This window comes from Penaeus vannamei, chromosome 27 (genome assembly GCF_042767895.1).
Source record: "Penaeus vannamei isolate JL-2024 chromosome 27, ASM4276789v1, whole genome shotgun sequence".
NCBI classification, from domain to species: Eukaryota; Metazoa; Arthropoda; class Malacostraca; order Decapoda; family Penaeidae; genus Penaeus; species Penaeus vannamei.
Window position 1 is genome coordinate 34,531,358 of NC_091575.1, and position 16,887 is coordinate 34,548,244.

General features: G+C 34.8%; 1 protein-coding gene and 4 non-coding genes across 5 annotated transcripts in view; all 5 read right to left on the minus strand.

Moving 5' to 3' along the window:
* Nucleotides 1–670, minus strand: part of LOC113824781 (protein white) — a gene marked incomplete at its 3' end in the record, with an annotated part of 5,489 nt that extends 4,819 nt beyond the window's left edge. The window contains 1 exon segment of the mRNA XM_070140593.1: nt 592–670. Coding sequence (XP_069996694.1) covers nt 592–633 — 42 coding nt within the window.
* A 4,456-nt stretch (nt 671–5,126) lies between these two features.
* TRNAT-CGU (transfer RNA serine (anticodon CGA)) lies at nt 5,127–5,197 on the minus strand. Its single transcript has one exon. It is a non-coding gene; the product is annotated as a tRNA-Thr (tRNA).
* Nucleotides 5,198–8,051: 2,854 nt separating this feature from the next.
* TRNAT-CGU (transfer RNA threonine (anticodon CGU)) lies at nt 8,052–8,122 on the minus strand. The gene has a single exon. It is a non-coding gene; the product is annotated as a tRNA-Thr (tRNA).
* Nucleotides 8,123–10,849: 2,727 nt separating this feature from the next.
* On the minus strand, nt 10,850–10,920 carry TRNAA-CGC (transfer RNA alanine (anticodon CGC)). The gene has a single exon. It is a non-coding gene; the product is annotated as a tRNA-Ala (tRNA).
* Nucleotides 10,921–15,755: 4,835 nt separating this feature from the next.
* Nucleotides 15,756–15,826, minus strand: TRNAT-CGU (transfer RNA threonine (anticodon CGU)). Its single transcript has one exon. It is a non-coding gene; the product is annotated as a tRNA-Thr (tRNA).
* Nucleotides 15,827–16,887: the final 1,061 nt, after the last annotated feature.

Genomic DNA, 16,887 nt, shown 5'->3' on the forward strand with positions numbered 1-16,887 from the left:
AAAAAAACATGGTAGAACACACATTACCCAACTGAAGAATGTGACTGATAAGATATCGACCAATAATATATCTGGTAATCTTTTCTCTCGGCCGTAACAATGTTCAAGGACTTTTTCCTGGATTCTGGCAAGTGTGAGTGTTCACGTCCACCAGATTTGATGATTTGGTTAAAAGATGGAGTGCGTCGTGGTTGTTATAAATATTAGTTGAGAAAGAATGAACCTGTCGTTGTATAGAGGTGATAAGATAGGTATGGGAAATGTAGTCTGGTTCTTCCCGTACCCCCCAAAATATAATAAAATGATAATAATATCGTTGTTTCACTGTTTGAATTTGTAGGATTATAAATAGTGCAAAAAAAAAAAAAAAAAAAAACTGTTTTAGTTAGTCAATAAATCTATAGAATCCTTTACGCAAACAATGATTACGTATTATGTAAATAGCACATGGAACCAACACCGATAATATAAACCACAGATAAAATATACTAAAGAAAAAAAACAATATCCACAAAAAGCAACACAGATCCACTTTGATGCTAACCCCCTAAAATCCTTAACGATAAAGAAAACAATAAGAAAAACACTCACGTCGGTTCTCCTCCTCAGACTCAGCCCCTTCACGTCCGCCATCCCGACTAGTTCACCGCGACTGCCCACTCGTCGCTGACACCACATCCAGCAAGTACATTATTCCCGCTTATCTCGAGCTCCTTATCGAGGTCCGATAAGGGAAGGGGGGGGGGGCGAGTTATGCTGTTATGTATGCGCATTTTATAGGTCTTGTCACTTCTGTGTATATAAGCCTACCTTGGTGATTGCATTAGTAGTTTATGAGCGTCTTTCGTAATGTATATATACATGTATATATGTGTATATGTAATATATATATATATATATATATATATATATATATATATATATATATATATATATATATATATATATATATAAATCTATATCTATATATATAAAGTGTGTGTGTGAATAAACACTTACAGTATATAAACAACTTTACTCGATCAATTGAAATTAAATAACGTACACCCTTATCAGTCGTAGTGACATCATTCAGATTCCTCGCTGTCTGGCAAAAGAAAACAAAAAAGAAAACAAAAAAAGTAAGATAAAATATTACAATGTTTTCGTAATTTCATAGCTGTGTGGTTTACAATGATATTTCAAACAGATTTTTATAGAAATTAGAAATAGATTTCCAAAGAATGGCCATTTGATAACATATTTTTTATGGAGGTATCATAAGCCCCATTATTGTAACTGTCGTAAGATGTGGTTTTGTTTGTGTGATTATTTGTATTACAGTGAACTTGTGTAATCTCTTAACTCCATTAAACGAAGCTTTTATTAAGTTTATGTAAATACCATTTCACACACAGGGTTTCGTGTAATCCTTAAAATTCCTAGAGATTTTAGGTTGTTCCAGCTCTGAAGGTTTAAGATTTAAGGCTTATACGCATCATGCTGCCATATCAATGCCATAAAAATTATCAGATATATACAAAGCACTATCTTGACATCAAACTTTCATTTGTGACTTCCTTTCGAGGCCAAGTGATAAACATTTTAACCTAACCTTAAAATAGCTACGGTGGGGTTACCTCGAGATCTGCAACACTGAAGATAACTGACCAATAAGTCATGAGAACCGTTTTTCGTTTCGTATTTTTCAGTCATTAGATGCTTGATATGTGTTATCTAAATCGGTTTGTGGAAGACTGTCTGAACCTCCAGATTTTAGAGCAATCATTGATTCATTCATAATAAGTCCTTATTCAGATTACCGATAATAATTGAAATAATAATACGAAACTCTAAATCAATCATTGTTCTAGCTTACCGATAACTGATACTAAAAAGTGATTACTAGACTTTTAATCTAATGTTGATTATGGCAAAGTGTGCTAGAGTATTTGTTTTGCAACAATGGAATAAGAAAAAAAAAATAGTGACGATGCGCCTAAGGATCATGACCGAGTGAACACACTATTCATAAATTAGTGTACAAAATACTGGACCTGTCACACCAGCCGGGACTCGAACCCGGGTCTCTCGCGTACGAGGCGAGGATTCTACACTTGAACCACTAGTGCTTTTCTTACTATGGGCATGTTAAGGAGAATTCAATTGATACTATTAGTCATAATTTGCTTCACTTTTATTTGTCTATGTTTTGTTGTTTTCTTGCAATTACAGTCTCTAATCATTGGAGTTTTTGGTGCTTATCAATAACACTGATATTACTGCAATGTTATTCGGTGTACATGATTACTGTTACTCATTTTAAAATTATTATCATCCGAATTGCTTTTTCGGACCTGGAGCCACTGGTCGCTAAATACACATTAACCCATATTGTGTAGGCCTTCTCGTCGCGTCAGTGACCAAGATAAAAATTCACCCTGACAATTTTACACAGCCTCTCGGATAGATCGCACGCTGATTTTTATTTCATTTATTTATTTATTTTTTTATTTTATTTTATTATTATTACTTTTTAAATTTTCACACGACCCCATAAATAAACGGTCAGGTTAATCAGCAAATGATTTTTGCTAACAAAGATATGTCTTGGACAAATTGAAGATGTTTTAAGACCAGCGACAGAAAAAAGCTCCGTTTTAAGACTTGTTAAGGCCTGAAATTTCCCCCCCCCCCAAAAAAAAAAAAAAAAAAACATATTGAAGTCATTTTAAGACTCTTTATGGATGCGCCCCAACACTACACACACACAGCCCTTCCTCCCTGTCTCCATCAATCCAATCACCTTCCATTCAATCTCCCATTTATATTCAACTCCATTTGAACAATTATCAGTGTGACAGTAATTATATAGCCAGAAAAGAGGCGACAATTCTCAATTCATCGTAATAAAATGGAGAATGATTTTATAATGATATCCGTTGCTCCTTTCTTTGGCCTACACGATGGTATGATGTAGTGAACAATGATAATTACGATGGAAATGATAGTACAGCAGAAACAGAATAAGAGTTACGAAAAAAGTAATAAAGGTGATGATTGCAAAACGAGTAATTCATTATGTCATGCCATAAATAAATACATTTCAATTTTAGTGAATATGCGCAATAAAGTATTAGGCAAGTGGATGTAGTACTATTCATAAATCAGTGTACAAAATTAATCGCGTTTTACACCAGCCGAGACTCGAAACCGGGTCTCTCGCATACGAGGCGAGCGTTCTACACTTGAACCACTAGTGCTTTTCTTATAATGGATATTTTAAGGTTAATTGAATTGATACTATTGGACATAATTTTCTTCACTTCTGTGCCGAAGGGTTATTGTTTTCTTGCAAATAGTTCATAAGTAGTGCAGTTTTTGGTGCTCACCAGTAACACGGCTGTTACTGTAATGCTATTTGGTGGACATGATTGCTGTTACTCTTGTTTCAATATTGTTATTCTCACTACCAGTGTTGCTTACATACATACACACATACACAAGGTTTCTTGCACGTAGAAGCTGATGGAGTTTAAGACCTTTGTAAGGCTTTTTAAAACTCATCCCAATCGCTTTTTAAGACCTGGAGCCACTGGTTGCTAAATACACACTACCCCATAATGTGTAGGCTTTCTTGTCGCGTCAGTGGCCAAGAAATAGAATTTTCGCCCATGATTTTTACTCAGGCCTTTGGATAGATTGCTCACCGAATGATTTTCTGCACGCGGCCCATAAGGAAACGGTCGCGTTGATCAGCAAAGATCAAGGTCCAATGTTGACAAATGAGATCGCAAAACTCACTGAATATTTATCACTATTATGACATTACTTCTATAACCGGAAAACGGGTGACCATTCTCTATTCATCGTAATAATAAATAATGGATTATAATAATGTTACGCCACCCTCTATAATTATTTTTGTATTTCGCGGGTGTTTTGGTATGTGTGTGTGTTGGGTGGGGGGAGGTTCTCGTCCTGCAGAGAGCACCCTGGACTCGCCTGAGGAAGACGTGCTCGCGACCCCTCCTCTCGTTTCCCCGCCTGAGACTGTGATTTTCGCCCCGTGTTCGATGTGCCTTATTTCCCGAGGATTAATAAACCCCTTGGTGAAGTGACCAGCGTTTGTTTCGACCTGACAGTACCTTAGACAAGGGGACAAGGAGTGCTCCCCCACGTGCACACTAGTGCACACTCGGACCTTTAACGGCTGCTGAGGTTAGCGTGCTATCCTGTGGTCGTTCGGGCTTAACAATAATATCCGTTGCTGCTTTCTTTGGCCTACATGATGGTATGATGTAGTGAACGATGATAATTACGATGGAAATGATAATGCAACAGAAACAAAACAAAATAGTTACAGCAGCTTTCATCAGAAAGAGTAATAAAGGTGATGGTTGCAAGACTTGAGTTATTTGTGCTGCATTCATTCTATGCAATAAATCACACGTCACTTACAAATGCATTATCCTAAACAGAAGTGTTCCTATGATACAAGAGAGTATTGAATGTCGATGAATTTAAGGTAATCTCAGCTCTGAAGGGTTAAGGTTTAAGGGTTAAACGCATCAATCTTATAACGTCATAAAAATTATCAGATATATACAAAGCACTATCTTGACATCAAACTTTCATTTGTGACTTCCTTTCGAGGCAAAGCGATCAACATTTTAACCTAACCTTAAAATAGCTACGTTGGGGTTACCTCGAGATCTGCAACACTGAAGATAACTGACCAATAAGTCATGAGAACCATTTTTCGTTTCGTATTTTTCAGTCATTAGATGCTTGATATGTGTTATTTAAATCGGTTTGTGGAAGACTGTCTACACCTCCAGCTTTTAGAGCAATCATGGATTCATTCATAATAAGTCCTTATTCAGATTACCGATAATAATTGAAATAATAATAATACGAAACTTGAAATCAATCATTGTTCTAGCCTACCGATAACATTGATACTAAAAAGTGATTACTAGACTTTAATCTAATGTTGATTATGGCAAAATGTGCTAAAGCATTAGTTTTGCAACAATGTAATAAGAAAAAAATAAATAAATTGCAGTTTTAGTGACGATGCGCCTAAGGATCATGACCGAGTGAACACACTATTCATAAATCAGCGTACAAAATTATAACCATCTCACACAAGCCGGGACTCGAACCCGGGTCTCTCGCGTACGAGGCGAGCATTCTACACTTGAACCACTAGTGCTTTTCTTACTATGGGCATGTTAAGGAGAATTCAATTGATACTATTAGTCATAATTTGCTTCACTTTTATTTGTCTATGTATTGTTGTTTTCTTGCAATTACAGTCTCTAATCATTGGAGTTTTTGGTGCTTATCAATAACATTGATATCATTGTAATGTTATCCGGTGTACATTATTGCTGTTACTCTTTTTTATTGTTATTATCACTACCAGTGTTGATTAAATGCATCCTTACATACATCAGGGTTCTTGAATGTATGATTGAGTTTGAGACCTTTGTAAGTCTTTTTAAAACTCATCCCAATCGCTTTTTAAGACCTGGAGCAACTGGCGAACAAAGATATGCCTTTGGCAAATTTAAGATGTTTTAAGCTCCGTTATTAAGACTTCCTATGGCCTTAAATTTCTCCAAAACCATATATTTAAGACCTTTTAAGACCTTTTAAGGATACGCCCGAACACTGTACATCCGCACAACCCTTCCTCCTTGTCTCCATCCATCCAAGCTGGTTTGTGGAAGATTGTCTATACCTCCAGCTTTTATAGCAATCATGTACAGTTCATTGATAATAGGTTCTTATTCAGATTACCGATAATAATTGAAATAATAATAATACGAAGCTTGAAACAAATCATTATTCTAACTTACCGATAACGTTGATAATAATGAAATTGAAAAATTGACTGTTAATCAACTGTTGATTATAACAATGTGCTGAAGTATTTCTTTTGTAACAACGAATAATAAATTATAAATAAATTTCAGTTTTAGTGACGATACGCCTAATGATCATGAACGAGTGAACACACTATTTATAAATCAGCGTACAAAAAGTTGTTAAATGTCACACCAGCCGGGACTCGAACCCGAGTCTCTCACGTACGAGGCGAGCATTCTACACGTGAACTACTAGTGCTTTTCTTACTAAAGGAATTTTAAAGATAGTTCAATTGATACTTTTAGTCATAATTGCAATTACAGTCTCTAATCACTGGAGTTTTCGGTGCTTATCAATAAAACATATTACTGCAATGTTCGGTGTACATGATTGCTGTTACTCGTTTTAAAATTATTATCATCCCAATTGCTTTTTCAGACCTGGAGCCACTGGTCGCTAAATACACACTAACCCATATTGTGTAGGCCTTCTCATCGCGTCAGTGACCAAGATAAAAATTCACCCTGACAATTTTACACAGCCTTTCGGATAGATCGCATGCTGATTTTTATTTTATTTATTTATTTTTTTCTTTTTTTCCACAAGGCTCCATAAGTAAACGGTCAGGTTAATCTGCAAATGAGTTTTGCCATCAAAAATATATGTCCTGGACATATTTAAGGTGTTTTAAGACCTGCGACAGAAAAAAGCTCCGCTTTAAGACTTGTTAAGGCCTGAAATTTCCAAAAAAAAACATATTTAAATCATTTTAAGACTTTTTAAGGCGCACTACATACACACAGCCCTTCCTCTCTGTCTCCATCGATCCAATCACCTTCCATTCAATCTTCTTCCATCCATATTCAACTCCATTTGAACAATTATCAGTGTGACAATAATTATATAGAAAACGGGCGACAATTCTCAATTCATCGTAGTAAAATGGAGAATGATTTTATAATGATATCCGTTGCTCCTTTCTTTGGCCTACACGATGGTATGATGTAGTGGACAATGATAATTACGATGGTCCAGCAGAGAGCGCCCGGGACTCGCCTGAGGAAGACGTGCTCGCGACCCCTCCTCTCGTTTCCCCGCCTGAGACTGTGATTTTCGCCCCGTGTTCGATGTGCCTTATTTCCCGAGAATTAATAAACCCCTTGGTGAACTGACCAGCGTTTGTTTCGACCTGACAGTACCTTAGACAAGGGGACAAGGAGTGCTCGCCCCCACGTGCACACTCGGACCTTTAACGGCTGCTGAGGTTAGGTGCTATCCTGTGGTCGTTCGGGCTTAACAATAATATCCGTTGCTGCTTTCTTTGGCCTACATAATGGTATAATTTAGTGAACGATGATAATTATGGTGATAATTGTAGTGCAACAGAAACAAAAGAAAAGAGTTAAAGCAGCTTTCATCAGAAAGAGCAATAAAGGTGATGGTTGCAAGACTTGAGTTATTTGTGTTACATTCATTCTATGCAATAAATCACACTTCACTTACAAATGCATTATCCTTAACAAAAGTGTTCCTATTCTACAACAGTAAACTGAATGTCGATTAATTTAAGGTAATCTCATCTCTGAAGGGTTAAGGTTTAAATGCATCATACTTATAACGTCATAAAAATTACCAGAAATATACAAAGCACCATCTTGACATCAACCTTTCATTTGTGACTTCCTTTCGAGGCAAAGCGATCAACATTTTAACCTAACCTTAAAATAGCTACGGTGGGGTTACCTCGAGATCTGCAACACTGAAGATAACTGACCAATAAGTCATGAGAACTGTTTTTCGTTTTGTATTTTTCAGTCATTAGATGCTTAATATGTATGTGTGTGTTATTTAAGCTAGTTTGTGGAAGATTGTCTATACCTGGAGCTGTTATAGATATCATGTACAGTTCATTGATAAGTTATTCAGATTACCGATAATAATTGAAATGATAATAATACGAAGCTTGAAACAAATTATTCTAATATTATTCCAACTTACCGATAACGTTGATAATAATAAAAGAGAAAAAATGACTGTTAATCAACTGTTGATTATAACAAAGTTTGCTAGAGTATTTCTTTTGCAACAACGGAATAATAAAAAATAAAGAATTTTCAGTTTTAGTGACGATGCGCCTAATGATCATGAACGAGTGAACACTATTCATAAATCAGCGTACAAAATAAAGAGACTTTCCCACCAGCCGGGACTCGAACCCGGGTCTCTCGCGTACGAGGCGAGCATTCTACACTTGAACCACTAGTGGTTTTCTTGCTATGGGCATGTTAAGGAGAATTGAATTGGTACTATTAGTCATAATTTGCTTCACTTTTGTTTGTCTGTTTTATTGTTTTCTTGAAATTACAGTCTCTAATAATTGGATTTTTTGGTGCTTATCAATAACATTGATATTACTGTAATGTTATTCGGTGTACATGATTGTTGTTACTCTTGTTTTAAAATTGTTAGTATCATCCCAATTGCTTTTTCAGACCTGGAGCCACTGGTCGCTAAATACACACTAACCCATATTGTGTAGGCCTTCTCGTCGCGTCAGTGACCAAGATAAAAATTCACCCTGACAATTTTACACAGCCTTTCGAAAGATCGCACGCAGATTTTATTATTATTATTATTATAATTTTCACACGGCCCCATAAGTAAACGGTCAGGTTAATCAGCAAATGATTTTTGCCAACATAGATATATGTCCTGGACATATTTAAAGTGTTTTAAGACCTGCGACAGAAAAAAGCTCTGTTTTAAGACTTGTAAATGCCTCAAATTTCCAAAACAACATATATTTAAGTCATTTTAAGACTTTTTAAGGATGCGTCCGAACACTACACACACACAGCCCTTCCTCCCTGTCTCCATCGATCCAATCACCTTCCATTCAATCTTCTTCCATCCAAATTCAACTCCATTTGAACAATTATCAGTGTGACAATAATTATATAGAAAACGGGCGACAATTCTCAATTCATCGTGATAAAATGGAGAATGATTTTATAATGACATCCGTTGCTCCTTTCTTTGGCCTACACGATGGTATGATGTAGTGAACAATGATAATTACGATGGAAATGATAGTGCAGCAGAAAAAAAACAAAAGAGTTACAGAAAGAGTAATATAGGTGATTGCAAGACGAGTCATCCATTATGTCATTAGTTAGAATGTCGATAACAAAAATAATAATAACAATAATACGAAGGTTGAAACCAATTATTATTCTAATCTATCGATAATGTTGATAATAAAAATTGATTACTAGACTTCATTAATCGTTAATAATCACGGTAAAGTGTGCAGTATTCGTACAGTGTTCGTTTTGCAACAATAGATATAAGGAAAAATAAACAAATTTCAATTTAGTGAGTATGCTCCTGAAAGTATTAGGCGAGTGGAGCGTACTATTCATAAATCATTGGACAAAATTGTAAGTCATTCACACCAGCCGGGACTCGAACCCGGGTCTCTCACGTACGAGGCGAGCATTCTACACTTGAACCACTAGTGCTTTTTCTTCCTTTGAACGTTTTAAGGAAAATTCATTTGATACTAATAGTCATAATTTTCTTTACTTCTATTTGTCCAAGTTTTATTGTTTATAATAGTTTATAATTATTGCAGTTTTTGGTGCTCATCAATAACACGGATATTACTGTAATGTTATTCGGTGTATATTATTGCTGTTACTCGTTTTAATATTGTTATTATCACTACCAGTGTTGATTACATGCATCCATACATACATCAGGGTTCTTTGAGGTGGAAGCTGATTAGGTTTAATGACCTTTGTAAGTCTTTTTAAAACTCATCCCAATCGCTTTTTACGAGCTGGAGCCACTGGTCGCTTAATACACACTTCCCCATAACGTGTAGGTCTTCTTGTCGCGTCAGTGGCCAAGGTATAGAATTTTCGACATCGATATAGATATAGATACAGATTTTCACTCAGGCCTTTGGATAGATTGCTCGTAGAATGACGTTTTGCACACGGCCCATAAGTAAACGGTCGCGTTGTTCTGCAAAGTTGGAGGTCTAATGTTGACAAATGATTTACGGGAAAATAGATATGCCTTGGGGAAATTAATATGTTTTAAGACCTGCGAGAGAAAAATATCCGTTATTAAGACTTGTTAAGGCCTTAAATTTCCCCAAAACATAATTACGAAGGAAATGATAGTGCAACAGAAACAAAACAAAAGAGGTACAACAGCTTTCATCAGAAAGAGTAATAAAGGTGATGGTTGCAAGACTTGAGTTATTTGTGCAACATTCATTATATGCAATAAATCACACTTCACTTACAAATGCATTATCCTTAATAGGTGTTTCTATTCTACAACAGTGAACTGAATGTCGGTGAATTTAAGAAAATCCAAGCTCTGAAGGATTAAGGTTTAAGGGTTAAATGCATCATACTTATAACGTCATAAAAATTATCAGAAATATAGAAAACACTATCTTCACATCAACCTTTCATTTGTGACTTCCTTTCGAGGCAAAGCGATCAACATTTTAACCTAACCTTAAAATAGCTACGGTGGGGTTACCTCGAGATCTGCAACACTGAAGATAACTGACCAATAAGTTATGAGAACTGTTTTTCGTTTCTTATTTTTCAGTCATTAGATGCTTGATATGTATGTGCGTGCTATTTAAATCGGTTTGTGGAAGACTGTCTACACCTCCAGCTTTTATAGCAATCATGTTGGATTCATTATTCAGATTACCGATGATAATTGAAATAATAATTATACGAAGCTTGAAATGAATCTTTGTTCTAACTTACTGATAACATTGATAATAAAAGTGATCACTAGACTTTTAATCTAATGTTTATTATGACAAAGATAAGTGTGATAGTGTATTTCTTTTGCAACAATGGAATAAGAAAAAAAAATCCGTTTTAGTGACGATGCGCCTAATGATCATGAACGAGTGAACACACTATTCATAAATAGGCATACAAAACTCAATAACAGTCACACCAGCCGGGACTCGAACCCGGGTCTCTCGCGTGCGAGGCGAGCATTCTACACTTGAACTACTAGTGCTTTTCTTAGTATAGAGATTTAAAAGAGAATTGAATTGATACTACAAGTCATAATTTGCTTCACTTTTATTTGTCTATGTTTTGTTGTTCTCTTGCAATTACACTCTAATCATTGGAGTTTTTGGTGCTTATCAATAACGTTGATATTATTGTAATGTTATTCGGTGTACATTATTGCTGTTACTCTTTTTTTATTGTTATTACCACAACCAGAGTTGATTACATGCATCCATACATACATCAGGGTTCTTGAAGGTATGATTGAGTTTGAGACCTTTGTAAGTCTTTTTAAAACTCATCCCAATCGCTTTTTAAGACCTGGAGTCACTGGCGAACAAAGATATGCCTTTGGCAAATTTAAGATGTTTTAAGACCCGAGACAGAAAAAGCTCCGTTATTAAGACCTTAAGGCATTGAATTTCCTCAAAACCATATATTTAAGACATTTTAAGACTTTTTAAGGATACGCCCGAACACTGTACATCCGCACAGCCCTTCCTCCTTGTCTCCATCCATCCAAGCTGGTTTGTGGAAGATTGTCTATACCTCCAGCTTTTATAGCAAACATGTACAATTCATTCATATGTCAGATTACCGATTATAATTGAAGTAATCATAATAATACGAAGCTTGAAACCAATAATTATTCTAACTTAACGATAACATTGATAATAATAAAAAGTGAATAATAGACTTAATCACCTGTTAATTCTAACAAAGTTGTGTCCTAGAGTATTCCTTTTGCAACGTTGAACAGAAGAAAAAATAAATAGATTTTTTTTAGTGACGATGCGCATAATAATAATGAACGAGTGAACACTCTATTCATAAATCAGCGTACAAAACACTCGAACCCGGGTCTCTCACGTACGAGGCGAGTATTCTACACTTGTACCGTTAGGGTTTTCCTTATTTATATATTCTTTAAGAAATTACATGATTCTATTAGTTATAATTCTCTTCATTTCTATTTGTCCACATATTGTTTTCTTGCAATTACGCTTTATGTTTATTGCAGTTTTGGTTTTCGTTATTTCTATTACTTGTACGTTTTATCACTATTGCTATCAGAACCAGTGTTATTATTTCTATTTATAGTTTACATGATATACATTGTTTAACTTTTTTCAACACTGCGCCTGAAAAACTTTAAACGAAAAAACTGAAAAATAGAAAGAAGAGAAAAGTTAAAATATTACAATATTTTCGTAATTAGATAGTTGTGTGGTTTATACTGATACTTTATATAGATTTTTAAAGAAATTAGAAAAAGATGTCAAGATAATGGCTGTTTGATAACGTATATTTTATGGATGTATCATAAACCCCATTATTGCAACTGTCGGAAGATGTCTTTGGGTGATTATTTGTGTTTCTCCATGAAACGAAGCTTTTATAGAGTTTATAATGATATTTATCCATGATCTTTACATGGCCTTTTGTATAGATTGCACGCAGAATCATTATTTATTGATTAAATTTATGTTTTATCTTTATTATTATTATTATTTTGCACACGGTCCATAAGTAAGCGGTCGCGTTGATCAACAAAGATCAAGGTCCAATGTTGACAAATGATTTACGCGAACAAAGATATGCCTTGGCCAGATTTAAGACGTTTTAAGACCTGCGGCAGAAAAAGATCCCTTACTGAGAGTTGTTAAGGCCTTATATTTTCCCAACACCATATATCTAAGACATTTTAACTCTCCCTAAGCCCTCCTTCCCTGTCTATCCATCCATTCAATCTATCCTTCCATCCTTCTACGAGATCTCCGCAATCTCCATTTGGACAGTTATCATCATTAGGACAATAATTATATAGCCGGAAAACGGGTGACGATTCTCAATTCATCGTAATAAAATAGAGAACTATTTCATATTTCATATTAACATCCGTGTAGTGAACGATGATAATTATGATGAAAATGGTAGTGCAACAGAAACAAAACAAAAGAGTTACAGCAGCTTTCATCAGAAAGAGTAATAAAGGTGATGGTTGCAAGACTTGAGTTATTTGTGCTACATTCATTCTATGCAATAAATCACACTTCACTTACAAATGCATTATCCTTAACAGAAGTGTTCCTATCCTACAACAGTGAATTGAATGTCGATGAATTTAAGGTAATCTCAGCTCTGAAGGGTTAAGGTTTAAGGGTTAAACGCATCATACTTATAACGTCATAAAAATTATCAGAAATATACAAACCACTATCTTGACATCAACCTTTCATTTGTGACTTCCTTTCGAGGCAAAGCGATCAACATTTTAAGTCATTAGAACAGTTTTTCGCTTTGTATTTTTTCAGTCATTAGATGCTTGATATGTATGTGTATGTTATTTAAACTGGTTTGTGGAAGACTGTCTACACCTCCTGCTTTTATATCAATCACTTACAATTAATTGTCCTTATTCATATTACCGATAATAATTGAAATAATAATTATACGAAGCTTGAAGTTAATCTTTGTTCTAACTTACCGATAACATTGATAATAAAAGTGATCACTAGACTTTTAATCTAATGTTTATTATGACAAAGCTGTGATAGTGTATTTCTTTTGCAATAATGGAATGAGAAAAAAATCAGTTTTAGTGACGATGCGGCTAATGAACATGAACGAGTGAACACACTATTCATAAATAGGCGTACAAAATCGGGCAGTTCTCACACCAGCCGGGCCTCGAACCCGGGTCTCTCGCGTACGAGGCGAGCATTCTATTCTTGAACCACTAGTGCTTTTCTTACTATAGAGATTTAAAAGAGAATTGAATTGATACTATTAGTCATAATTTGCTTTACTTTTATTTGTCCATGTTTTGTTCTCTTGCAATTACACTCTAATCATTTGTGTTTTTGGTGCTTATCAATAACATTGTAATGTAATGTAATATTGTAATGTTATCCGGTGTACATTATTGCTGTTACTCTTTCTTTTTCTTTTTTAAATTGTTATTATCACTACCAGTGTTGATTACATGCATCCATACAAACATCAGGGTTCTTGAAGGTATGATTGAGTTTTAGACTTTTGTAACTCGTCCCAATCGCTTTTTAAGACCTGGAGCCACTGGCGAACAAAGATATGCCTTTGGCAAATTTAAGATGTTTTAAGACCTGAGGCAGAAAAAGCTCCGTTATTAAGACTTGTTAAGGCGTTAAATTTCCTCAAAACCATATATTTAAGACATTTTAAGACTTTTTAAGGATACGCCCGAACACTGTACATCCGCACAGCCCTTCCTCCTTGTCTCCATCCATCCAAGCTGGTTTGTGGAAGATTGTCTATACCTCCAGCTTTTATAGCAATCATGTACAATTCATTCATGTGTCCTTATTCAGATTACCGATTATAATTGAAGTAACCATAATAATACGAAGCTTGAAACCAATAATCATTCTAACTTAACGATAACATTGATAATAATAAAAAGTGAATAATAGACTTAATCACCTGTTAATTCTAACAAAGTTGTTTTCTAGAGTATTCGTTTTGCAACGTTGAACATAAGAAAAAATAAATAGATTTGTTTTAGATTGCACGCAGAATCATTATTGATTTATTAATTTTATGCATTATCTTTATTATTTTTATTATTATTATTATTATTATTATTTTTTTTTTGTACATGGCCCATAAGTAAACAGTCACGTTGATCAACAAAGATCAAGGTCCAATGTTGACAAATGATTTACGCGAACAAAGATATGCCTTGGCCAGATTTAAGACGTTTTAAGACCTGCGGCAGAAAAAGATCCGTTATTGAGAGTTGTTGAGGCCTTCAATTTTCCCAAAACCACATATCTAAGACATTTTAACTCTCCCTAAGCCCTCCCTCCCTGTCTATCCATCCATTCAATCTATCCTTCCATCCTTCTTCTTCGAGATTTCTGCAAACTCCATTTGGACAGTTATTATTAGGACAATAATTATATAGCAGGAAAACGGGGGACAATTCTCAATTCATCGTAATAAAATAGAGAACTATTTCAAAATAACATCCGTGTAGGGGACGATGATAAACAAAACAACAACAGAAACAAAACAAAAGAGTTACAGTAACTTTCATCAGAAAGAGTAATAAAGGTGATACAAGACTTGAGTTATTTGTGCTACATTCATTCTATGCAATAAATCAAACTTCACTTACAAATGCATTATCCTCAAAATAGTGTTCCTATTCTACAACAGTGAACTGAATGTCGGTGAATTTAAGAAAATCCAAGCTCTGAAGGATTAAGGTTTAAGGGTTAAATGCATCATACTTATAACGTCATAAAAATTATCAGAAATATAGAAAACACTATCTTGACATCAACCTTTCATTTGTGACTTCCTTTCGAGGCAAAGCGATCAACATTTTAACCTAGCCTTAAAATAGCTACGTTGGGGTTACCTCGAGATCTGCAACACTGAAGATAACTGACCAATAAGTCATGAGAACTGTTTTTCGCTTTGTATTTTTCAGTCATTAGATGCTTGATATTTATGTGTGTGTTATTTAAATCGGTTTGTGGAAGACTGTCTACACCTCCAGCTTTTATAGCAATCATGTTGGATTCATTCATATTACCGATAATAATTGAAATAATAATAATACGAAACTTGAAATCAGTCATTGTTCTAGCTTACCGATAACATTGATACTAAAAAGTGATTACTAGACTTTTAATCTAGTGTTAATTATGGCAAAGTGTGCTAGAGTATTTGTTTTGCAACAATGGAATAAGAAAAAAATGAATAAATTTCAGTTTTAGTGACGATGCGCCTAAGGATCATGACCGAGCGAACACATTATTCATAAATCAGCGTAAAAAAGCTTTAATTACTCGCACCAGCCGGGACTCGAACCCGGGTCTCTCGCGTACGAGGCGAGCATTCTACACTTGAACCACTAGTGCTTTTCTTCCGATAGGCATTTTATGGAGAATTCAATTGATACTAATAGTCATAATTTGCTTCACCTTTATATGTCTATGTTTTTTTTTTTTTTTTTTTTTTTTTTTTTTTTTTGCAATTACAGTCTCTAATCATTGGATTTTTTGGTGCTTATCAATAACACTGATATTACTGCAATGTTATTCGGTGTACATGATTGCTGTTACCCGTTTTAAAATTATTATCATCCCAATTGCTTTTTCAGACCTGGAGCCACTGGTCGCTAAATACACACTAACCCATTTTGTGTAGGCCTTCTCGTCGCGTCAGTGACCAAGATAAAAATTTACCCTGACAATTTTACACAGCCTTTTGGATAGATCGCACGCTGATTTTTATTTCATTTATTTAATTATTTACTTTATTTTATTCATTTATTTTTATTTTTTTCACACGGTCCCATAAGTAAACGGTCAGGTTAATCAGCAAGTGATTTTTGCCAACGAAGATATGTCTTTGACAAATTGAAGATGTTTTAAGACCAGCGACAGAAAAAAGCTCCGTTTTAAGACTTGTAAAGGCCTCAAATTTCCAAAAACAACATATATTTAAGTCATTTTAAGACTTTTTAAGGATGCGCCCGAACACTACACACACACAGCCCTTCCTCCCTGTCTCCATCGATCCAATCACCTTCCATTCAATCTTCTTCCCTCCATATTCAACTCCATTTGAACAATTATCAGTATGACAATAATTATATAGAAAACGGGCGACAATTCTCAATTCATCGTAATAAAATGGAGAATGATTTTATAATGATATCCGTTGCTCCTTTCTTTGGCCTACACGATGGTATGATGTAGTGAACAATGATAATTACGATGGAAATGATAGTGCAGCAGAAACAAAACAAAAGAGATACGAAAAAAGGAATAAAGGTGATGATAGCAAAACGAGTCATTCATTATGTCATTAGTCAGTGTCGATAATAAAAATAATAACAATAATACGAAGGTTGAAACCAATTATTATTCTCATTTATCGAAAATGTTGATAATAAAAATTGATTGATAGACTTCAT